At 43.7% G+C, this 25,248-nt stretch overlaps 1 protein-coding gene across 1 annotated transcript in view; it reads right to left on the bottom strand.

Annotated features, from left to right (window-relative positions):
* The window catches only part of IL1RAPL2 (interleukin 1 receptor accessory protein like 2), a 490,204-nt gene that overhangs the window by 203,629 nt on the left and 261,327 nt on the right, over positions 1-25,248 (bottom strand). Inside the window, 1 exon segment of the mRNA XM_081179011.1 lies at positions 3,488-3,674. Coding sequence (XP_081035137.1) covers positions 3,488-3,674 — 187 coding nt within the window.

Below are 25,248 nucleotides of genomic sequence, written 5' to 3'. Positions count from 1 at the left end.
CAAAGCTGCCTTAATAGCTGACAAGATACAAGAGAAGAAGAAGATCTTGTTTATCCTTGCCCCATGTCACAGTGCATGCTTTTGTCAGCCTTCGTTGAAATATGCAGGGATCTTGTGAATGAAAAAACAGACTGACAGAGCATCACTGGGCTCCCTGCTCTCTTCTGACATATCATGGCTCCCTGCATGTCATCCCAGTTCCAAATAAATTATTTGTGCACAAACTGAACACAGTGAGGCTGATGAGATGGAACTCAAATTGCCCAATTTCACATTGGCAGCTGTACTCAAACAAAGTGGTGCTGGACTGATGGAAACTCCCTGCTTGACATTCCAATTTATGTCTAGTAAAGAAATTTCTTGCCTTGTGTGGCATTCCATTATTTTAATAAATATAAATAAATGCAAATTTGTATTACTTTTAATTTTTTGCAATAACTCCCTCACCCCAAGAACTAGAAAAGTGCTTGGTGGCCTCTAGATATTGTTTGACTACAATACTCATTATCTCTGACAAATCACTGGGGCTGATGGGAGTTGTAGTCTAACAGTCTCTGAAGGGCACTTTGCTGGCTAATCCTAACCAGGAGGGAGGGAGGGAGGGAGGGAGGGAGGGAGGAAGGAAGGAAGGAAGGAAGGAAGGAAGGAAGGAAGGAAGGAAGGAAGGAAGGAAGGAAGGCTAGATGAAATTAATGAGAAAGAAGGAAAATGAAGAAAGGAGGTGGATCAGCCCATGACTAAAGGAAATTCACAAGCTGCAGTACGTCAAGCTTATCATGAAATTCCAATCTAGTAGGTATAGGTGCCTATCTAGTACAAATAACAATGATGTAAATATCTTATTATCTGAAACAATATGAGAATTGAAATACAGTCATGCTTTGAAGTTTGCAGTTACCCGAATTTTGTGATGGAGTTCTTCAACTGACTAAAGTTTACAAAATAAAATATCCTATGAGAAAGTGTGCATAAAAATGATTATGTTAGTGAAAGCAGCATAAAAATGTATTATATTACGGGAAATTACTTTAAGAAATGGGTAGAGCTGTCAAAGCTTGCATACCAAAATGTGCTTTTTTGTTGTTAGGGGACCCCAATGTCCATCACTCACAGTGCTACAATTCCCAGAGTGGTTCAACAATCAATCCCTCTTCCCAGGGAATTCTGAGAACTGTAGCTCTGTGGGGGGGAATAGGGATCTCCTAACAACTCTCAGTGCCCTCAACAAACTACAGTGGTACCTCAGGTTAAGTACTTAATTCATTCTGGAGGTCCGTTCTTAACCTGAAACTGTTCTTAACCTGAAGCACCACTTTAGCTAATGGGGCCTCCTGCTGCCGCCGTGCCACCAGAGCCCGATTTCTGTTCTCATCCTAAAGCAAAGTTCTTAACCTGGAGCACTATTTCTGGGTTAGCGGAGTCTGTAACCTGAAGCGTATGTAACCTGAAGCGTATGTAACCCGAGGTACCACTGTATACCTGCAGAGATCCTGAGGGTCCTACTCCTGCCTCTCTCCGCCAGACCTAGGGTGGGGCCTGACAGACTACAAAAGGGCTATTGCTGCCCAACAGAGAGTACTGTTTACATTATTTTAAACTGCTTTTTAATTATGGTTTTTTATTTTACTTTTTTAAACTGTTTTTAATTGTTTTGAACTTTTTATGTGTTGGGGTGGGAGGTTATCCAGCTGTTTTTGTTTATATTTTGATTACAGTGGTACCTCGGGTTAAGTACTTAATTTGTTCTGGAGAACCGGTCTTAATCTGAAACTGTTCTTAACCTGAAGCACCACTTTAGCTACTGGGGCCTCCTGCTGCCACCATGCCGCCGGAGCACGATTTCTGTTCTCATCCTGAAGCAAAGTTCTTAACCTGAAGCACTATTTCTGGGTTAGCGGAGTCTGTAACCTGAAGTGTATGTAACCTGAAGCATATGTAACCTGAGGTACCACTGTATGTGTTTTCTGTTTTTATATTGTAATTTTATCTTGTGAACCACGGTGAGACCTGCAGGTATAGGGCAGTATATAAATAAAGTAAAATAAAATAAAATTACAGCTCTCAGGATTCTTTGAGGAAGTCTGTGACTGTTAAAAGTGGCATGATGCTGCTTTAAAAGTACAGGGCAGATAGGGTCTAAATCCTATTGATTTCAGTGGGGAAAATGGGGTTAGGACAACAGCATTAATAAGGTAGTTAGCCCACCAATATCTGCCAATTAAGAGCGCAAATTTCAAGAGTTTCACTGCTTTGTGGGCCTCCCTCCTAAACAGGACCCACCTTGCCCCCACTTTACTGGTAGTCCACTGTGTGGCAAACACCCTTTTTATTCTTTTTAAGAAAGGCTTTTAACTTTTACCATCTGTCTCCTTGTGCTTTTACTCTGCAACTAAAGGGTCGTGGGTGGTGCTGTGGTCTAAACCACTGAGCCTCTTGGGCTTGCCGATCAGAAGGTCGGCGGCTCGAATCCCCACGATGGAGTGAGCTCCTGTTGCTCTGTCCCAGCTCCTGCCAACCTAGCAGTTTGAAAGCACGCCAGTGCAAGTAGATAAATAGGTGGCGGGGAGGTAAACGGTGTATCTGTGTGCTCTGGCTTCCATCACGGTTTCCCATTGTGCCAGAAGCAGTTTAGTCTTACTGGCCACATGACCTGGAAAGGCATCTGTGGACAGACGCAGTCTCCCTTGGGCTGAAAGCGAGATCAGCACCGCAACCCCATAGTTGCCTTTGACTGGACTTAACCACCCAGGGGTCATTTACCTTTAGCTTTTACTCTGCAACCACCTTTACTGTGAGTGTGTTCTGCTGTTGCTTTTAACAAGCCTCGTTTATATTTAAAACTCTTTGAATTATATGATGAGCACATGGTGTTTTATGCATTCTGTATGTGCATGATTTTTTTTTTCTTTCCCTTTGCCACCTTTGACTGCCAGGAAAGGAAGGTTATAGACCAAAACCCCCCTGCTACTAATCAAATAAATTGAAGCCTTTTATGTCTACCCAAGCTTTCCTTCACCCTTAATTATTATTAATACTCAATGGCTGTGGTCATTGTGATGATATTACTGATGATTCTGTTGGAAATCACTGTATTTATTATTGTGTGAATGGCTTTGCTATTTCCATTTGCAAATGAAAAGCAACATAGAAGTCTTCAAAAATATATATAAATATTGCTAGGTTTTCCTTCTCGCACACTGACCTCCAGAATTCCCTCTTCCTTACAGCTCAGTTGTAGGAGAATGGTGAAGCTTCCAGGACTGGAAGTAAACTTCTTTGCTACTAAAGATGCTCTTGAACCCATAAAATGCCACATTTAGAAAGTGACCACAAGGACTAGACATAACCCAGCATGGATCCCACTAGCATTAATGGAATTTCTTTATTCCCTCTGCACTACAAGAGTCTTTCCAGCCTGGTCATGGTGAAGAAATTCGCTGTAAATTGGTATGCATTAACAAAAAGACAAAACCTATTGCTGTATTACCTTGTACCATATTACATCTGGTTCTTGGTTTCCTGTTTTATAATCCTCAATATCTGGGCAGGAAATTATCTTTGTTCTAGTGATTTCTGATTTTTCTAAGTAGCGAATTGTGCTGTTGTAGCAAAGCCCAGATTCATTTTCTGCAACTGTCAAGGACATCGACACCTTCATGCAATATGTTGAATTTCTGCAGAGAAACAACAAAGGGTAACGTTAGTAATGCTATAATAATAATCATTTTAATAATAATAGAGAATTTTTAGATGCTTTGCTGCTTCATTCTCACAAAGCAATGAAGGAAAATCAGGTTGTTAAAATTGACTACAATATAAAGGTGATATACCTTCTTTAAAAACACAGATAAAAATACTTTAAAAATCCTAGCAGCATTCAGAAATTAAAACATATGAGAAACAAGGTGAGGAGGAGATAAAAACACTACCACTTTGACAGGTCTTCCACTATAATTTCATTGGGATATGAACTGTTGTATAAATTATGCCAAAGGCATAGAAGGTTCAGAAGAAAACAAAGGATTACAACAGAACAAATAATTCATTTCAAGTGGATAACAAGAACCACTCTGGGATCATCAGGCTCTAGCTCAGCCTTTCTCAACTTTGGGTCCCCATATGTTCTTGAACTAAAACTCCCATCATTCCTGACCATTGGCCATGCTGGCTAGGAATGATGGGAGTTATAGTCCAACAACATCTAGGGACCCAAGGTTGAGAAAGGCTCTCTGAGCTCTTCCTACAACTTCCTCTTGGTCTGACTACCTCCTCTAGGATATATCTACAGAGCTTATGACATCTTGGAACACATTGATATAATCGTACACATTTCTACTCCGAAGAAATTTACAAAGATCCAGTAGGTAGGTGATCGGAAAGACCCTTCCTGAGACCCTGGAGAACTGCTGCCGCTCAAAGGAGACAAGCTTCCTAAACCTGGTGCCCTCTAGATGTTTTGGACAACAATTCCCTTCTTCTCTAACCATTGGTAATGATGGCTGGGGCTGATGGGAGTTGTTGTCCAAAAACATATGAATGGCTCCAAGCTGGGGAAGGCAATACCAATGTAAATGGACAAACTCTCTAGCATTCAGATGTTATCACCTATGCTTGAGGGGGAGTGACTAATTACTAGGATATATGATATTCAGCAATACTATTACCAAGAAATATTCTGCGGTAGATACAGACCAGGTTGAACAAACTTCATGTTCATTGAAACTATAAAGTTATGACTAATTTATACCATTTATTTCAATGGAACCCATGTTCAAGTAACTTGGGCTGTGTACACATTACCCATTTTATTCCTGCCCCAGCATGCACCCTCTGCTGGTGTCTGAAGTCCAATGCACAGGACATCAGCCACAACCCATGGGTATCCTGTAGCGTCTTGAGAAATACTCCTGTTTGATGCACTTTCCTTCAAACCAGCTGCCATCCAATATGAAAATGGAAGCATGCTTAAGCAGAGGCGTGTACATTTCACACAGCCATTACGTATGCGCAGATGACAGCTTCAGTGAACTAGAGTTCAGTGTGGGGGACAAAATCAGGAAATGGGCATTGGGTGAAGACATCCCCACCCCCTCTCAGGTGTGTACAGAAGTGTACACATGTGACTTGAAAAGCCACTATGATGTATACATAGCCTTAGTTTAGATCCAACCCATGTTGTGCTATCCATATTATATACAGTCGTTTTGCTTCCTCAGAAACCCATGCCCATAAAAACCAGCTGTTTTCTTTTTTAGCCTTCCATAATTATTCACACCCACCCCATCAAGATGACAACCCCCTCCCTGATGTTGTTGGACTACAACTCCCATCATCCCTGGCCATTGGCTATGCTGGCTGGACCTGATTTTATTTGGTGTCCAGCAGCATCTCAAGAGGCACAAGCTAGCCACCGCTGTTTGAAATCGTAAGATGAAATATTAAGGGTGGGAAAGTGGGTTTAAAATGCTCACCTTTCACTGCGCTAGACAAACACCGTTAAAACAGCTCACACTGATACTTATTATGGTGTTATCATCAAGTATTTACAGACCGCACAGGAATGTTGCAACCCAATCTGTCACATTCTGAGTTTCATTAGGCATGATAGGAAACACAGCCCTTTAAGAGCAGAGTACAAAGGATGACAGATCTCTTAATGAGGACTGTATTTCCCCATCATGCCTCTTTTTGTCACTTTAATTGGCTACACCAAAGCCAAAGGGGTTTGGAATAAGACTGACATGTTGGATGGTTACAAACCATCAAAGAGAAACCCTTGGGAGGAATTTGCCACAATAGGAGATGCCAGATCCTGATGATCAGTACACCATGTTGCAACTATATATTCACACACACACACACACACACACACACGAATCAGTGTTTCAAAATTATTTCTGTAGCCAAAGGAAGAGGGCTTATAAAAGACAATATAAAAACAGGAGAAGGGACCTGTTGGATTGGGCCAAAAGGCCAACATCCTGCTCTCACAGTGGCCAACTAAATGCCTATAAGGAAGACCACAAAGAGGACTTGAGTGCAACAGCTGTCACTTGGGACTGTCAGCAACTGGTATTCACTGCTTCTGACAGTGGAAGTGGAGCATCACCATTACAGTTGTAGCCATTTATAGCCTTAACACACACCCAACCCCACCCCATGAATTTGTCTAATCCTCTTTTAAAGCCACCCAGGTTTTTTGACTATCACTTGCTGGAGTGAATTCCACTCAGCATTTCCCAAAGTGGCACTGGGGGGCACTGGGATGACACAGGGGAGTAGTAGGAGCCTCAGGTGCAATTTTGAAAAATGACGCTTACCTCCAGGTTGAACGCTGTTGCAGGATGGCAACAACGCCCCCCCCCCCCCCGGATCCGGCAGTTGAGCTGGAGGCGAGGGGTTTTCCTGGGCTGGTAGATCACAACTAGCCTGCCTATTTATAATTTCAAGCTTTAATGTGTCTTATTTACATCAACTTTCTTTACTATGTTGTAGGACGTAGGAATAAATATACATCCCTAAAAGAACGCAAAATTGTCACTGAATCTTTGGAAGAGAAGGCTGGTCACCAAAAACTCAATCATAGGCATGTGTAATTGAACTGCTAAGTCTCACTGCTAAGTCTCACTGAATTTATTAGGAGTTTGGTGCAGCCTTACACTCACAGCAGAATGAAATCAAAGATATCCTGAGGTGGTAGATAGGATTCTATCACTTCAGAGTCTAAGTAGGGGGTTAGGGATGGAGGAAAAATTCAATTCAGTCTGGATTTAAAGGCAAATCCAGGCAATTCATACTTTTCCAAAGCAACCTGAGGACCAAAACTGCCATCCTTCCAAATAGGCATTTCTCCAAATTTTGCAATGCAGTTTTCCAACCAACCAGTGTTTACAAACATGCATCTATTAGGTCAAAGTGTAACTAAAAGTGACCATGTTAGTAAAAACAGCATACAAAAGTGCATTATATGAGAAGAAATTGCTTGCAAAGACTGTACATTAGTCAAAACCACATACAAAACTGTATTTATCAGGGGGGAAATAACCACTAAATGCTAAAGCATTTTCATAAGGATTTTTTTTAAAAAAAAATTAATTCCTTCAGAAGTACGGAGAACTGTCTCTGTCTAATTCTGTACAGGTGGAGCAACACCACAGCACAAATGCTGTGCCCCCATCCTCCCACTCAGAACTTACTGCCTAAAACAATTCTCCTTGCTGCTGATTTGTTTCTGAGCTAATCCAGAGTGGAGGTCTTAAGATTTAAAGCCCTTGAGGTCTTGGGGCCCAGTTATCTCAGGAACCACTTTTTCCTATATTCTCCTCCTCACATGTTCTGATTGACAGCTGGGGCATTGCTCCAAATTCTTCAACCACAAGAGGCGAGGCTAATAAAAAGGGGTGGAGCCCCTACCATTATTACACCTCCCCTATGGAATTCCTTGCTGAGCGAGGCCTGCCATGCCCCATCACAACAATGCTTCGGGCAGTTGATAAAGACTTGGAATTTTTAACAGGCCGTTAGTTAATTTGGTGTTTTCTGCTGGCTCAACTCTATGCTATTTTCATGCTGCTGAATTTTGTTTTCATGACAACAGTTCTCAGAGGGGTTTCCACATACAATCTCTCTTGCTAGGGGCCACTGTGAGGGAAATGGGGGTCCCCTAACAACTCTCAGCACTCTTAACAAACTACACAATACATTTATCTGATGAAAACTGGGATGTCCTAACATACTGTCCATTATTTCTCTGATGGAAATAGGGACATTCTAAGGAAAAGTGGGGACGCGGGTGGCGCTGTGGGTTAAGCCACAGACCCTAGGACTTGCCGATCAGAAGGTCGGCGGTTCAAATCCCCGCAAAGGGGTGAGCTCCCGTTGCTCAGTCCCTGCTCCTGCCAACCTAGCAGTTCAAAAGCAAGTCAAAGTGCAAGTAGATAAATAGGTACCGCTCCGGCGGGAAGGAAAACGGCGTTTCCGTGCACTGCTCTGGTTCGCCAGAAGCGGCTTAGTCATGCTGGCCACATGAACTGGAAGCTGTACACCGGCTCCCTCGGCCAATAAAGTGAGATGAGCGCCGCAACCCCAGAATCGGTCACGACTGGACCTAATGGTCAGGGGTCCCTTTACCTTTAAGTAAAAGTGGGATGCCCCAGGATCAAGTCAGAAACCAGGACTGTCCCTGGAAAATTGGAAAATTTGGAGAACTTGGAGGGTCTGCTGCATTTCCCAATTTTCTTTCAGGAAAGCCATGACACTTTATAGGGGCATGATCCTCCTTTAAAACTGAAGTGCAGGTGGAGTCTCAGCCTGTGTTGGATTAACTCCTGCTATCCTTGAGAACTGTCTCAGGTCTCCTAGGCATCCTATTGGCCATACTTGGCTAGAAGTCAGTTTTCCCCAGAACATGCCCCAGAGAGATACTTTCAGAAGTCTTTCGGAGGAAAATCCACGTTTTCCAGCTGCCCGTGTGTCATAATTCAAATTCATTATTTATATAATCAGCAGACTTGGAGCATTTGATAACAATTAACTTACCTGGATGATTATGGATCTTTCTGATTACAAAAAGAAAGGTCAAACAGATTGGAAGTCTGGGTAAATAAGGAGTTCAAGAGAGGGTTGTTTTTTTTAAAAAAAAAAATTGAGCATTTGGTCTAATTTAATAGTGCCATATTTTTCTGCTAACAATCTTGCATTATTTAGCTCATATTTTCAACACTGCCCATGGCAGTTTCTATTTAAAGTGCTCTGTGGAACAAGGACCTAAAAACGCACAACTCCCCTCATTAGTTACAATTAAGGGTGGGCAAGGTTGAGAAAACTGACTGTCTGATTAGCAAAACACTGTGTACACGGCCAGGGGGGGTGACAAGAGGGGATTAATAGGGCACACACTTCAGAAATAGGAAGTGTCCAGTATATGTGCTATTACCCATGATCAGCAAAGTAACCAAATGGGAATGTGCTTGGGCATTCCCATGAGTACAATTCTCAAGGGCATCCCATTCTGGCTCAAGACAGAGGATTGCTGGGATGAGTTTTGACATGCAAAAGTATGAATAAATATAGGGCAGTTGGGGGTGGAGGAACGGATGCATCAATATAACCAACGTAGCCCATCAGTTGGTCGGATATTGGGAAGGACGAAGGACCAATGGCCTGACAGTGCAAGGCAACTTCCTACAAGCCAATTGGAATCCACCAGACCCTCTTAAGTCCTAACATCCAGGTCTCCTGGATTTTTTTTTAAGCAGGAAAGGGCAATAGCTCAGTGGTACATAACTTGCTTTGCAAGGAGAAGTTCCAGGTCAAATTCTGGGCATCTCTTGGTAGGGCTGGGAAAATCCTGTCTGAGGTTCTGTCTGAAACTCTGAAACTAAAAATGCAGTTAGTGGGGTCTGGCTAATGGTGACTGCTTAACACATTAGTAACTCTAGCTTTGATGCTTCTTGAGGCTCCAGTGTTGCCTTCCCAAGCCTACTGGGACTCTCCCCTGGGTCATCTAGTTCTAACTTCCTGAGCTCCTCCTATCTTTCTTCCTGATCTGACCAATCCCTCCAGGACACCACCACATGGTTTATGGCAAGTGCTACAGTAGTGAACCTCCTACATCAGTAGGGGTTTGGATTAGAAGATCACTGAGGTCCCTCCCAACCCTAGGATTCTACTGTATGCTTCTAAACCTTGTCTTATTATTGTTCTCTCACTGCTTTTCTAAAAATAAATAAATAAGATGATGCCTCTCAAAGGCATGGTTTTCTCCCCCTGCTCCAGTTACTTTTAGTTTTGGAACCAATGGATTTCCTTGAAAGTACGTGTTGGGTGGCTGCTGTTATCCTTATTATTACAACCTCTCTCCTCATTTTGCTTAAATAAAAGGTTATTTTATTTGTTCTCTTGGGGAAAGGAATCCTTGCTTTATATTTGTTTTCATTAGACTCTCACAGCTTTTGCTGGGTGTTATTTGCAGTGGTCTGGGGTCAAGGAAAGAAATGGATTTGCACTCACAGAACAAAAAAAAGGGGGGAAGATGATGTTCTTGCATGGCTAATATGTTCACTTATGTGGGTGGCTGACAAAAAAAAGGACCCCAATCTCCTTTATTATAAGGTGAAGGTGTGAAGAAATGACCTCAGTAAGAACCGACACTATACTTTGGAAGTTTGTTCCAAAGTGGAGGTAGGGAACTTCAGCTCAAATAAATGAAGACCTAAACACATTAGAGAACACCCAATTCTGCTTGAAACAATGAGGTTCATGACTATCAGATTTTGAAGGCACACGACTAGTCTCTGCTAAGAAATCAGACAAGGTACTTGAAGGTTGATCTCATACAGGAGCTTTTGGTTATTCCAACGTGTCATTCTGCCAACTATCCTGATTCCCACTGTGTTGCCTTCCAAAGGCTGACACTTGTCTGCACAAAAAGGATGTGCATTAGCTGAAAATGTGTGTGCAATTCTGAAAGTTTTGGTTTGTGGGTGGAAGGATCAAACACAATCCATTTTCATTTTTTAGTTTATCATCTTCAAAAAATTGCAATTAGAACTTCAGAATAAATTTACTTGCCCAGCCCATGGGGTCATCTAACCCAGCATTGTGGTAATGCTGTGATAATGACCATGATTAATATTGAACAAAAAGTATATAACATGTTAGCATCTGGAAAATAATTTTCAGCTCCTTATTGCCTAAGCCCCTTGGTGGAGGCATTAATGCAGGAGCTCATAAACTATCAAAACCACAACTTTATATACCTCACTATCAGTTTATATGGTTTTGAAGGCTGGTCATTACCACATTCACACCATACATTTAGAGCACTATCATACCACTTTTAAAAAGTCAAAAGAATTCTGGGAGCTGTAGTTTATTAAGGGTGCTAAAAATTGTTCAGAGGCCTTTGTTCCCCTCGTAGAGTTGCCATTTTCAGAGTAGTTTCACAGACAATCTTTCTTCCCAGGGAACTCTGGTAACTGCAGCTCTGTTGTGGGAATGGGGGATCTCCTATCCACTCTCTGCACCCTTAGCAAACTACAGCACCCATAATTCTTTGGGAGAAGCCACATCTGTTCAAAGTGGTATGATAATGCTTTAAATGCGTAGTGCAGATGCAGCCTAAGTCTCTGATCCACAACTAGTTCTGTTCAAGTGTTATCAGTGGCGTAGCGTGGGGGGTGCAGGGGGGCCCGGCCGCACTGGGCGCAACATCTGGGGGTTAGGGTTAGGGGGCGCAAATCCACAGGTTAGGGGGCGCAAATTACTTGCCTTGCCCCGGGTGCTGACAACCCACGCTACGCCACTGAGTGTTATATTATTCCTGTGTTCACAATACAGTGGTACCTCGGGTTACAGATGCTTCAGGTTACAGACTCCGCTAACCCAAAAATAGTACCTCGGGTTAAGAACTTTGCTTCAGGATGAGAACAGAAATCGTGCTCCGGCGGCACAGGAGCAGCAGGAGGCCCCATTAGCTAAAGGGGTGCTTCAGGTTAAGAACAGTTTCAGGTTAAGAACGGACCTCCAGAACGAATTAAGTTCTTAACCAGAGGTACCACTGTCATAGCTGTCAACTTTCAGATTTGAAAATAAGGATCAGCAGCCTTGAAAATAAGGGATCAGCAGCCTCACCTGTCCTGGGGACAGTCTACGGGATAGCTAACAATCCAGGATCATAGCTGTCAACTTTCAGATTTGAAAATAAGGGATCAGCAGCCTCACCTGTCCTGGAGACAGTCTACGGGATATCTAACAATCTGGGATAGCAGCAGGAAGCAGCGGGAAATGGTGCTGGAATAAGGGAATTTCCCGCAAAAAAGGGGAAGGTGGACAGCTATGACCACTGTGTGTATCTGAAGAAGTGTGCATGCACACGAAAGCTTATACCTAGAACTAACTTAGTTGGTCTTTAAGGTGCTACAGGAAGGAATTTTTTTTATTTTAGCTATGACCACTGTTTATCTTAAGTGACGGTCAGATTCCTCCTCCTTCGTTCAGTATTGCCTGAGCAGGAAGGAGGATGGGGACTGAACTCAAATTAGTTGGTGCTGCCTATTGCAGAAAATGCCACTACTGCAAATATACAAGTTCAGCATGAATTGTTGCTAAACTCCACTTATGCCTCCTCTCTGCCTTCCACTTCAGCGGTTGCAATGGGTAGCCACCACAACTGCCATTGCTTATTATCTTTCTAATATGATTCTGCTCATTGAGCTACCACGTTTTAGTGCAATCACTAGTGTTCTTCTGTGCAACATCTCCAATTCCTCCCCCTGCACCAATAATCCAGATGAGTCAGCATGTAAATTCCCCGTCTTATAAAACAGCAAAATAGCACATATATTTTTGATGCCTTTATTGCAACCCACCTTAATCCTTTGGCATTGCTCCCTCTTTCTCGACAGGGTTTCGTGCACTCTTCACTTACCGCACCATATGGTTCTGTCACACTCTCTGCCTCCCATTGTTGGAATTCAAGTTTATCATAGAGGCGGGGGCAGGGGGGGACTCAAATTGCCAACACAATCACTGGGGTGCATGCTCTAGAATCCTAAGGAAATCTCCCACTGACCAATCAGGTTAAATGTAATCAGAGAAATGTCACTACAGGCGAATATAAAAGTTTAGCATGAATGTTGGTTCTGACATCGGATCCCCCAGAGGCATTTCCATGGTTCAGTTATCAGGAATATAATTCTTACCAAGGCAACAGAAAGGACAGGGGAGGATTCCTTGTTGGTTTTCTATCTTTGATGAAATGGATTTTTATATAAAAATACACACGTGCACACTCACACACATACACCGCAGTGCCTAAGCTTTAATAAAATGCTAGATAAATTTGGATCCTGATATTAGAATATTTGCCTCTGAATACCAGGTACAGGAGGGCTATAGCCTTCAAACCTTCTGTGTGGAATTCCTGGAGCTGATCGCTGTGGGAAGCAACACACTGGATGAAATGAACCCTTGGCTGATCCAGCAGGGCTCTCACATACCCTTGATATTGTGAGGGCCTGAACAGGTTAATAGGCCCTCCCTCTAACAAACCCTCCAAAATTTCTTTGATGAAAATAGAGATGGCCCCATATGTTCCAACATTTCTCTGATCATAGAATCATAGAATCATAGAGTTGGAAGAGACCACAAGGGCCATCGAGTCCAACCCCCTGCCAAGCAGGAAACACCATCAGAGCACTCCTGACATCTGGTTGTCAAGCCTCTGCTTAAAGACCACCAAAGAAGGAGACTCCACCACACCCCTTGGCAGCAAATTCCACTGTCGAACAGCTCTTACTGTCAGGAAGTTCTTCCTAATGTTTAGGTGGAATCTTCTTTCTTGTAGTTTGGATCCATTGCTCCGTGTCCGCTTCTCTGGAGCAGCAGAAAACAACCTTTCTCCCTCCTCTATGTGACATCCTTTTATATATTTGAACATGGCTATCATATCAACCCTTAACCTCCTCTTCTCCAGGCTAAACATAGCCAGCTCCCTTAGCCATTCCTCATAAGGCATCGTTTCCAGGCCTTTGACCATTTTGGTTGCCCTCCTCTGGACACGTTCCAGTTTGTCAGTGTCCTTCTTGAATTGTGGTGCCCAGAACTGGACACAGTACTCTAGGTGAGGTCTGACCAGAGTAGAATACAGTGGCACTATTACTTCCCTTGATCTAGATGCTATACGCCTATTGATGCAGCCCAGAATTGCATTGGCTTTTTTAGCTGCCGCGTCACACTGTTGGCTCATGTCAAGTTTGTGGTCAACCAAGACTCCTAGATCCTTTTCACATGTACTGCTCTCAAGGCAGGTGTCACCCATCTTGTATTTGTGCCTCTCATTTTTTTTGCCCAAGTGCAATACTTTACATTTCTCCCTGTTAAAATTCATCTTGTTTGTTTTTGCCCAGTTCTCTAATCTGTCAAGGTTGTTTTGAAGTGTGATCCTGTCCTCTGGGGTGTTAGCCACCCCTCCCAGTTTGGTGTCATCTGCAAATTTGATCAGGATGCCCTTGAGTCCATCATCCAAGTCGTTGATAAAGATGTTGAATAAGACTGGGCCCAAGACAGAACCCTGTGGCACCCCACTAGTCACTCTTCTCCAGGATGAAGAGGAACCATTGATGAGCACCCTTTGGGTTCGGTCAGTCAGCCAGTTACAAATCCACTGAGTGGTAGCATAGTCAAGACCACATTTTACCAGCTTCTTTACAAGAATATCATGGGGCACCTTGTCAAATGCCTTGCTGAAATCAAGGTAGGCTACATCCACTGCGTTCCCTTCATCTACCAGGCTTGTAATTCTGTCAAAAAACGAGATCAGGTTAGTCTGACATGACTTATTTTTCAGAAATCCATGCTGACTATTGGTGATCACAGCATTCCTTTCTAGGTGCTCACAGACTGTTTGCTTAATGATCTGCTCCAGAATCTTCCCTGGTATTGATGTCAGACTGACTGGGCGGTAATTATTTGGGTCCTCTCTTTCCCCCTTTTTGAAAATAGGGACAACATTTGCCCTCCTCCAGTCTGCCGGGACTTCGCCTGTTCTTGTTGAATGGTTTCTTTAAATGTAAAGGTTCATCATTGTTCCACTCCATGTGTATGTCTTTAAGGGGCCGGAGCAAGGGCCAGAGAAAACTAACGAGACCCAGCTTTACAGCTGTGAAACGTAGCAGGTGCTGCTGAGTTGTATTTGATTAAGGCGTGTCAGCATCTGGGTGTAGTATATAAGGAGCAGCACCTAGCTCTCCCATTACCCTGGGGGATGGGTTGGTGGTTGGGTCATGTTTGTTTGTTAATATAGTTAGTGTAAATGGAGTTTTTGTTTTTCTTATTAAACCCTTCTTTAAGTTATTTTTGAGTCCTTTCTTTTTAATGCATGGTCTCCCCAGCAAGCTCTCTGCAGCGCTACCATACTGCAAAAAGCCAACAGTTTTCCAGGAATTCTCAAAGATGACTGCCAGTGGTTCTGAGATCACATCTGCCAGTTCTTTTAATACTCTTGGATGCAGTTCATCTGGCCCTGGAGACTTGAATACATCTAAACTAGCCAAGTATTCTTGTACTATCTCCTTAGTTATTCTGGGCTGTGTTTCCTTTGCTGAATCATTTGCTCCAAATTCTTCAGGTCGGGCATTGTTTTCTTTATCGGAGAAGACTGAGGCAAAGAAGGCATTGAGGAGTTCAGCCCTTTCTGCGTCCCCAGTTTGCATTTCACCATCTTCTCCTCTGAGTGACCCCACTGTTTCTTTGTTCTTCCTTTTGCTACGAACATACCCATAAAAGCCTTTTTTGTTGCTTTTAACCTCTCTAGCCAGCCTGAGTTCATTCTGTGCTTTAGCTTTTCTGACTTTGTGTCTACATGTGCTGGCTATTTGTTTGAATTCCTCTTTGGTGGTTTCCCCCCTTTTCCATTTTTGTACACATCCTTTTTTAATCTTAACTCAGTTAAAAGTTCTTTAGATAGCCACCCTGGCTTCTTTAAGCACCTTCCATGTTTCCGTCTCATTGGTATTGCCTGACGTTGTGCTTTTACTATCTCCCTCTTAACAAACTCCCAGCCATCATGAACTCCCTTTCCTTTTAGTATTATTGTCCATGGGATCTCACCCAGCACTTCCCTAAGTTTTATGAAGTCGGCTTTCTTAAAGTCAAGAAATTGAGTCCTAGTACGCTTGGCTGCTCCTTTCCGCTGTATAGTAAACTTCAGAAGAGCATGATCACTCGCGCCTAATGATCCTTCCACTTCTACCCCACTAACCAGGTCATCAACATTGGTTAGGACCAGATCTAAAATGGCTGTTCCTCTTGTTGCTTCTCCCACTTTCTGGACAATGAAGTTGTCTGCAAGGCCAGTGAGGAATCTGTTTGACCTTATGCTCTTGGCTGAGTTTGACATCCAACAAATATCCGGGTAATTGAAGTCCCCCATTACTACTACTACAATAATAATAATAATAATAATAATAATAATAATAATAATAATAATAATAATAAATTTTATTTATATCCCGCCCTCCCCAGCCGGAGCCGGGCTCAGGGCGGCTAACAACACTAAAATAGTGCAACATTATAACAACACTAAAATAGTGCAACATTATACTATCTCCCTTCCTTTTGCATGCTTGGCCATCTGTTCCACGAAGGCATCATCTATGTCCTCCATTTGGCTTGGAGATCTATAGTAAACTCCCACAATGAGATCTCTGTTATTCTTCTCTCCCTTAATTTTGACCCAAATGCTCTCACTTTGGCTTTGAGGTTCTAAATCTTGGATCTCTTCACAGGTATACACATCCCTGACATATAACGCCACTCCTCCTCCTTTCTTGTCTGGTCTGTTTCTCTGAAATAGATTCTATCCCCCCATTATTACATTCCAATCGTGGGACTTATCCCACCAGGTTTCAGTGATGCCTATTATGTCATATTTAGTTTGCTGTACCAAGAGCTCAAGCTCATCTTGTTTATTTCCCATGCTTTGCGCATTAGTGTACAGACATTGAAGTCCATTAATCATTCCCCCGTGTCTCTTATTTAAGGATTTCCCCCCACCACCACTAGGTCTGCGTGCTGTTTGCTCCATTTGGTCTATGACATTTGGATGATCATCTTCATCAATTGATAGACTCTTACCTTCAGGAGCACTGTCTCCCTCCCCCACATTAGTCAGTTTAAAGCCCTCCTGATGAGGTTTCTGAGATTTTTGGCAAAAACATTTCTCCCAACCGTTGTGAGGTGCAGCCCATCGCTTGCCAGAAGTCCATCTTCAAGAAACTGCAGTCCGTGATCTAAGAATCCAAACCGTTCCTGTTTACACCATTTGCGAAGCCAGCTGTTCACTTCCACTATTTTTCCCTCTCTCCCTGGGCCACGTCGTTCAACTGGGAGGACAGATGAGATGACAATTTGTGCATTTAGTTGCTTCAATTTCCTGCCGAGAGCCTCGTAGTCTCTTTTGATCTTCTGGAGGCTATTGCTTGCAGTGTCATTGGTTCCCACATGAACCAAGAGGAAGGGGTATTCGTCAGTGGGTTTTATGATTCCTTGCAGTCGTTCAGTTACATCTTGGATCTTAGCCCCGGGGAGACAGCACACTTCCCGAGACATCTTGTCAGGCCCACAGATCACTGCTTCTGTTCCCCTCAGTAGGGAATCCCCTATCACCACTACACGCCTCCTCTTAGGTTTGGTCGGGGTTCTTCCGTGAGCTGTCCGTTCCAAGGTCGCCTGCACATTCCCTGAGGACTGACTTTGCTGCTCGTCTTCATATACCTGATCAACTGAAATGAGGGAGAGATCCTCAAATGGAGTCTGCTCTTCGTCTTCCATGCTAGGGGAGAGGACCTCAAAGCGATTGTGTATTTCTAAACAATCAGAGCAAACCCTGGGCCTCCTACTTCTTTGAGTCACGTTTCTCCATATATCTGGCTCCTGTGTTGGTGAACTAGCCTCCTTCTCAGGGGAGTCCCCTGTCTCCTCCTTGGTGGAGACGGTGTGCTCTGTTGCTTCCAAGAAGAGCTCCAGCTCTCTAATTCTTTGGAGCGTAGCTACATGTTCCTTCAGTTGCTGGACTTTGTCTTTTAAGAGGGCAATCAACATGCAATTGCTGCAGGTAAAGCTGCCTGCAACCTTTGGCAAGATGGCAAACATTGCGCAGGAACTGCAGGCGACTGCAGCTGTTCCCTCCCCCTTCATCCTGAGAACGTGTCGTTGGGGGTGGCTACAGCGGTCCTCCATCATAAAAAGCGTGAAGACAGGACAAATAACTCCCCCCACAGGAAAAAAAACCTAGGTCTCCCCCAACAAACGTTTGAGACTAGCTCCCCTAAATCTAAAAGATGGATCAAACTGCGCGCGCCACTAGGCGCGCACTGCTGCCCTGCTAGCTCTGATAAGCTCCTCCCACAGCTAATCCCCTGCCTCAACAGAAACCCTGCCCCCTCTGACCTTTGCACAGGGAGAACAGCTAATCATCCACAAAGAAAAAAACACACACACACACACACACACACACACACGAAAACCTTTTTTGCTCCTTCTTCAACTGCTGCCCTGCTAGGTCTGATAAGCTCCTCCCACAGCTAATCCCCTGCCTCAACAGAAACCCTGCCCCCTCTGACCTTTGCACAGGGAGAACAGCTAATCATCCACAAAGAAACACACACACACACACACACACACAAGAAAACCTTTTTTGCTCCTTCTTCAACTGCTGCCCTGCTAGGTCTGATAAGCTCCTCCCACAGCTAATCCCCTGCCTCAACAGAAACCCTGCCCCCTCTGACCTTTGCACAGGGAGAACAGCTAATCATCCACAAAGAAACACACACACACACACACACACACACAAGAAAACCTTTTTTGCTCCTTCTTCAACTGCTGCCCTGCTAGGTCTGATAAGCTCCTCCCACAGCTAATCCCCTGCCTCAACAGAAACCCTGCCCCCTCTGACCTTTGCACAGGGAGAACAGCTAATCATCCACAAAGAAACACACACACACACACACACACACACACACACAAGAAAACCTTTTTTGCTCCTTCTTCAACTGCTGCCCTGCTAGGTCTGATAAGCTCCTCCCACAGCTAATCCCCTGCCTCAACAGAAACCCTGCCCCCTCTGACCTTTGCACAGGGAGAACAGCTAATCATCCACAAAGAAACACACACACACACACACACACACACACACACACAAGAAAACCTTTTTTGCTCCTTCTTCAACTGCTGCCCTGCTAGGTCTGATAAGCTCCTCCCACAGCTAATCCCCTGCCTCAACAGAAACCCTGCCCCCTCTGACCTTTGCACAGGGAGAACAGCTAATCATCCACAAAGAAACACACACACACACACACACACACAAGAAAACCTTTTTTGCTCCTTCTTCAACTGCTGCCCTGCTAGGTCTGATAAGCTCCTCCCACAGCTAATCCCCTGCCTCAACAGAAACCATGCCCCCTCTGACCTTTGCACAGGGAGAACAGCTAATCATCCACAAAGAAAAACACACACACACACACACACACACACACACACGAAAACCTTTTTTGCTCCTTCTTCAACTGCTGCCCTGCTAGGTCTGATAAGCTCCTCCCACAGCTAATCCCCTGCCTCAACAGAAACCCTGCCCCCTCTGACCTTTGCACAGGGAGAACAGCTAATCATCCACAAAGAAAAAAACACACACAAGAAAACCTTTTTTGCTCCTTCTTCAACTGCTGCCCTGCTAGCTCTGATAAGCTCCTCCCACAGCTAATCACCTTCCTCAACAGAAACCCTGCCCCCTCTGACCTTTGCACAGGGAGAACAGCTAATCATCCACAAAGAAACACACACACACACACACGGGACATCCTAAGGAAAATAGGGACATCCTAAGGAAAAGCAGGATATTCTGGGATCATATCAGAAACCGGCTTCTGTAAATCTGGGACTGTCTCTGGAAAATAGGGTCTTACACAAAAACATTATAAAACATTAAACATAAAAAAACTTCCATATACAGGGCTACATTCAGATGGCTTGGGGGGGTAAGATAACTCCATGCCTTCCAATATTTCTCTGATGAAAATAGGGATAGCCTAAGAGGGATGTGGGTGGTGCTGTGGTCTAAACCACAGAGCCTAGGTCTTGCCGATCAGAAAGTCGGCGGTTCGAATTCCCGCGACGGGTGAGCTCCCGTTGCTCGGTCCCTGCTCCTGCCAACCTAGCAGTTAGAAAGCATGTCAAAGTGCAAGTAGATAAATAGGAATCGCTCTGGCGGGAAGGTAAACGGCGTTTCCATGTGCTGCGCTGGTTCGCCAGAAGCAGCTTAGTCATGCTGGCCACATGACCTGGAAGCTGTACGCCGGCTCCCTCAGCCAGCAAAGCGAGATAAGCACCGCAACCTCAGAGTCGTCTGTGACTGGACCTAATGGTCAGGGGTTCCTTTACCTTTACTTAAGGAACAGCAGGACATTATGGGATCAAATCAGAAACCAGGACAGCTTCTGTAAATCCAGGACTGTCCTTGGAAAATAGGGACTCAGAGGATCTGCTCTAATACTGAACTTGGGCAAGATATGCTTGATAGCTTTGCAGTTAAAGTAGACCCACGCCACAAAAAAGGAGGCATCTGTACGTACATGGGAGCCTCAAAGTAAGTGATATGGTGGGAGGAACCCTAACAAATCCCCTATAGGGAAGAAAACCCAAGTTTCTTGTTTTTTCCGATCTTAAGCTCAGTTCGCCACATTCATGCATCAGTTTGCATTTTTGAAAAGGCCTTGTGGAAATTTATCAGCATCTTAGTGTGCCCACTGTCCCCTAATACATGCATTTTTGCACACATTTTGTTTGAACAGGGAAGTGCACCACAAAATGGTTTTGTGAAGCTTTTAATGTTTGATGTATTATAGTATTTTAATATTCTTTTGGAAGCCGCCCAGAGTGGCTGGGGAAGCCCAGCCAGATGGGCGGGGTATAAATAATAAATTATTATTATTATTATTATTATTATTATTATTATTATTATTAAACTTGAAGAAGTGTGCATTTCAATGGATCACTGCATTCTGGTTTGTGTATTGCTTCAGAAAGCACATATGAAGTTAGTTCATATGAAGATGTGAACTGAAATGAATTTCTTGTCAATATTTATGTATGCAACTATGGCGGCAAGGTTATTGATTGCCCAAAATTGGAAAAGCAGTAGCCTCCCAACTAAAACGGACTGGTTATCTAAAGTGATGGAATACTTCCATATTGCCAAACTAACAGGGAGGATAAGAGGAGATATGGTACAAAAAGTGAATAAGGAGTGGGCTATCTTTAAGGAATACAATCATACCTCGGGTTGAAGTAGCTTCAGGATGAATATTTTTGGGTTGCGCTCTGTGGCGACCCGGAAGTAACAGAGCATGTTATTTCTGGATTTCACTGCTCGCACATGCGCAGACGTTCAAAATGACATCACATGCATGCGCGGAAGCGGCGAAATGCGACCCGCACAGTTGTGTCTTACGTTTACTTCAGGATGCGAACAGGGCTCCGGAACGGATCCCGTTCATATCCAGAGGTACACTGTACATCAAAAATTATGTGGAAAAAGGAGAATTTTTGACAGATACTGAGTGAATCCAGAAAATGATTAGAGTGAAAGGAGAGTAAAGTTAAGATACAAGAAGAGATTAAAGAAATAATGAAATGCGTTTAAGCTAGTTGGAAAAATAAAGTAGCGTAACAAGAACAGCTGGAAGTCAAGTCACTTGGTGGGTGTCCGTATGGGGTAGGTGTGTAGGTATGTTGATATGTATAGTATAGGTAGGTATTGTATAGAGTAATGTAGGTATGTTTTGTGTTATGAAAATTAGGTAGTGTGTTGTGTACGTGTATTGTGTAAATGTATATGTATGTGTTTTATATGTTAATAAAAAAAAGAAAAAAGAAATGAATTTCTTGCCAACCCCTAATCATGGCTGGTGACTGAGGCTGGCATTTCCTGCCCCCACCCCCAAAACACACTTAAAAACAAAGCAAAAACACCTAATAGTGCTCCTGGGAAATATTCTGTGTCATGTCACAAGAGTCACACTCATTCAGGCATTTAGAGTACAAAGGTAGCAAATGGGCTGCCAGCTGGAACTCAACTACTGCTTTAAGCCTCTCTTTGTTGTTTAAAGGGTATAAAAAAATGTTAAGGAGGACACTCTACCACATCAGCTCATGCTGAGAGGGGGACAGAAAGAGCACTGATCTATTGTTTCCAGACCCCGTGCATCTACCTGCTCACACTTTTAAAGTTTTGAACAATTTAATGACCTCTTTATCCAAGTATGCACACCTGAACTTTGGTTGTTGCAAATCTTAAATCCTTCCCTCATCCTCCAAAATAAATTGCCATACCTTCTGTTGCACCAAATGTAGCATTACCAACCTAAAATCAACTGGTGAAAGGTCCACAGTAATAAAACTGGTTGACAACTCATAAAACTCAATACCTTTGTATTGTTTGGGGTTGCCATTGAGGGGGAAACGGAGCTCTTCTACCTGCAAGCATGGCAGAAATCCAGCTGGTCAAATCCAGCTAGTTCACTCCAGTGAAAGAGGGTGCAAATTTGCGTATGACGCAACATATATGCACATTTTTTTTGCAGCCCTCAGCAACATTTGAGGCTCTCGCACTGCCCAAAGCTATATAATTAAGTTGCTGGGGAAATCATGTGAATTCATCAGCTGATCGATATGTGTGTAACTGGTTTAATTTCCAAAATTAATAAGAGCCAACTGGCAGCACTGCAGGGCTGTAGCACAGCAGTTGGGCAAGGAAGAGGTCTGTGAGAGTCCCTGCTTTCCCCACATACTAAACAGGCACCCAGACAGCCTGGTCACACTATTGTGTTCCTATTAAATATGGCCCAGGGATAGGAAACCTGTGGTCCTCCAGACATTGCTGAACTACAGTGCCCATCATCCCTGTCCATTGTCCATGTTGCCAGGGATTCACAGGGTTTGGGGTCCCAACAACATCCAGAGGGCCTCTGGATCTCCATCCCAATTAAAGTCATGATTTCCAAACTCATCTATAAATTGGCATACAAAAATTCTGTGCAGATTGGTGCTCTCTTTTGGCCTCCCCCCCCCAGCAACGGAGGGAGGGCCCCTGACTTCTAATGTCTTACCTAGCATAAAAATTGGCAGCCATATTTGCAAATGTGTCAGGAAGCAATCACCGTGCACAGCAGCCTTTGCTGCAAATGCAAACCAGGTGTGAGAATCACAAGGCATGGCAAAAGAATCAGTGGTGGTGGTGGTTGTTTTTCCCACAGTCTGCACCCAATGGCAATGAAGTGTGATGTTATTACAAACTGCAAGGAGTACTATCTAGCAACTCCCTCTGGGGCTGAGGTTAGCAGCAAATCAGCTTTGTTCTTAGCTGAAGCTGTGGTTTTCCTTCCTTTCAGGAGAGCAAATTTTACATCTTTGTTTTTGTCCCCTAAGCAGATTCACTCAGGACTCTGGATGTTGATCAACGCCGACCAGCATAAACTGAACTTTTATATCTGCTAATAAAAATAGCAGAATCCGTATCTTAGGCAAAGGTGCAATCTTTATTTCTTTTTTAAAAAAAATCACAACCTAATGTGGAGAACTGAATTTAACATTATAAAAATGAGAAACTGAAAGAAACAGAAATTAGCAGATTCTTTCATCCCTAGTGAATTCCGAAGTCCTACAGTTGAGTTGTGTGGTAATGCAACAGCCTGTGGTTTGCTAATGCTGAATTTGCAAATCATGTGGCTTCATCAGCTGATCAATATGTGTAAAATTGGTTTAATATGCAAAATTTATATAAAGAATTTTACAAAATTATTTATTATTAATAATACTAAAAGTGCCTGGAAATCTCCGGGCTACTATGAAGTTGCCAGAACATGCATCCACAGACAATTTGTGCTGATGAGTTTTAGCCATCACGGATTTTGGATTTATGTTTTATTTCAACCAATTATGGTGGCAGATAGTTTATTTCCTGGTGCTTTTGCCTGAAATGTTTCAATCCAGAGCGGAATATTTGTAGCTGATTTGTTAAGTTCTTGAAAAATGAGGCCTTGTAATGGAAACGCTGACAGTCTTAAACTACGGTAGCATCAGCAGGCAGAGGAAGATTAATGGCATACCGACACGCTGCAGAATGCATTACTTTCTATACTCTGCTCAGAAATGTCAAGGTACCCAAGCTGTGTCTCTTAACAGTGGTTCGTGTTGGGCGACACAACATCACGCGGATGGTTGGGAGACATGAATTGGAAGCCAGGGTGAATTATGTTCAGATCACAATCGTCACGCTTCCTTCTAGCATCATGACAGAAACAAATCACTGTCAGGGTCATTAGGATTTCAGCTATGGTGGCTGGAACCTGGGCTAGTGAGGACCTTTAGGTTGTGTTAGTAGAGTGGTTGTGCGTCCTGTGTTAGTCCTCTATTTGAATGTCTGATGAGTTAAAGATAAAGACGCATAATGAGGGATTTCAGGGGCCATCAGCACATGCTCTGAACCTAGTCAAACCATTGGCCTGTCTGGCTCACTGCAGTCTATCCCAGGGATGGGGAATCTCAGCCCCAAGAGCCAAATGTGGTCCTCCAGGGCTGCCTGTCTGATCCTCAGGACTCTTCTCAGGCCATGCCACTCACTGGCCCTACGCCACCCTCTTCCTGGGTGATTTCGCCTGGCTGAAACCTGTCTTTAAACTGTGAGAATGCTCTTTGTTCTCCTGGATGGAAAGATGTGTGGCTGAAGAAGAAACGGCCAGAGTCCACCTCGTTCCCACACTCTCCCTCTTTTCTTTCTCTCTGTCTCTCTATTGAATCATAGAATCATAGAATCATAGAATCATAGAGTTGGAAGAGACCACAAGGGCCATCGAGTCCAACCCCCTGCCAAGCAGTAAACACCATCAGAGCACTCCTGACATATGGTTGTCAAGCCTCTGCTTAAAGACCACCAAAGAAGGAGACTCCACCACACCCCTTGGCAGCAAATTCCACTGTCCAACAGCTCTTACTGTCAGGAAGTTCTTCCTAATGTTTAGGTGGAATCTTCTTTCTTGTAGTTTGGATCCATTGCTCCGTGTCCGCTTCTCTGGAGCAGCAGAAAACAACCTTTCTCCCTCCTCTATATGACATCCTTTTATATATTTGAACATGGCTATCATATCACCCCTTAACCTCCTCTTCTCCAATGGATGGAGAAGTGTCTGGCATCTGGTGACTGGAATGTAGCCTAATTTATAAAGGCAAGAATTTCATACCTCGCTCCACATACTTTTGCCTCTGGTCTTGCCCATTACTAACACATAATCTCTGAAAAGTTGCTCATGAGGATATGCAGTCATTGTGCTGAAAAAGCCCCCCCCCCACCTCCCTAGTCCATAAGGACTGACAGTGTCTCTCCAGGTTTCAGACAGGACAGGCATCTTTCCTAACCTTACAAGCAGGTGGCCAGAGTTAAGAGTCTGAGACCTTTTGCATGCGAAACATGATGTCCTGGACTGGTTGGATGCAGGGGAATGGAGGGAGGAACCATCTGGGGAACCATCATGGGAAGAAGGCTCTGAGCCTGGGAATTGGTGGTTGGACAAAAATGAGTGATCAGGGGGAGAAGGGGAAAAACTGGGGAGAGGAGGTGTTAGAACCTGAATATGTAATAGGGCTTAGTTAGTTGTGGGAGTCTGTAGCAGAGAGAAGCCCAGAATCAAGGCAGAA

This window comes from Podarcis bocagei (assembly GCF_964188305.1).
Source record: "Podarcis bocagei genome assembly, chromosome: Z".
Classification (NCBI taxonomy): domain Eukaryota; kingdom Metazoa; phylum Chordata; class Lepidosauria; order Squamata; family Lacertidae; genus Podarcis; species Podarcis bocagei.
The sequence above is the reverse complement of the archived record's forward strand: the minus strand, read 5'-3'. Positions and strand labels throughout refer to the sequence as shown.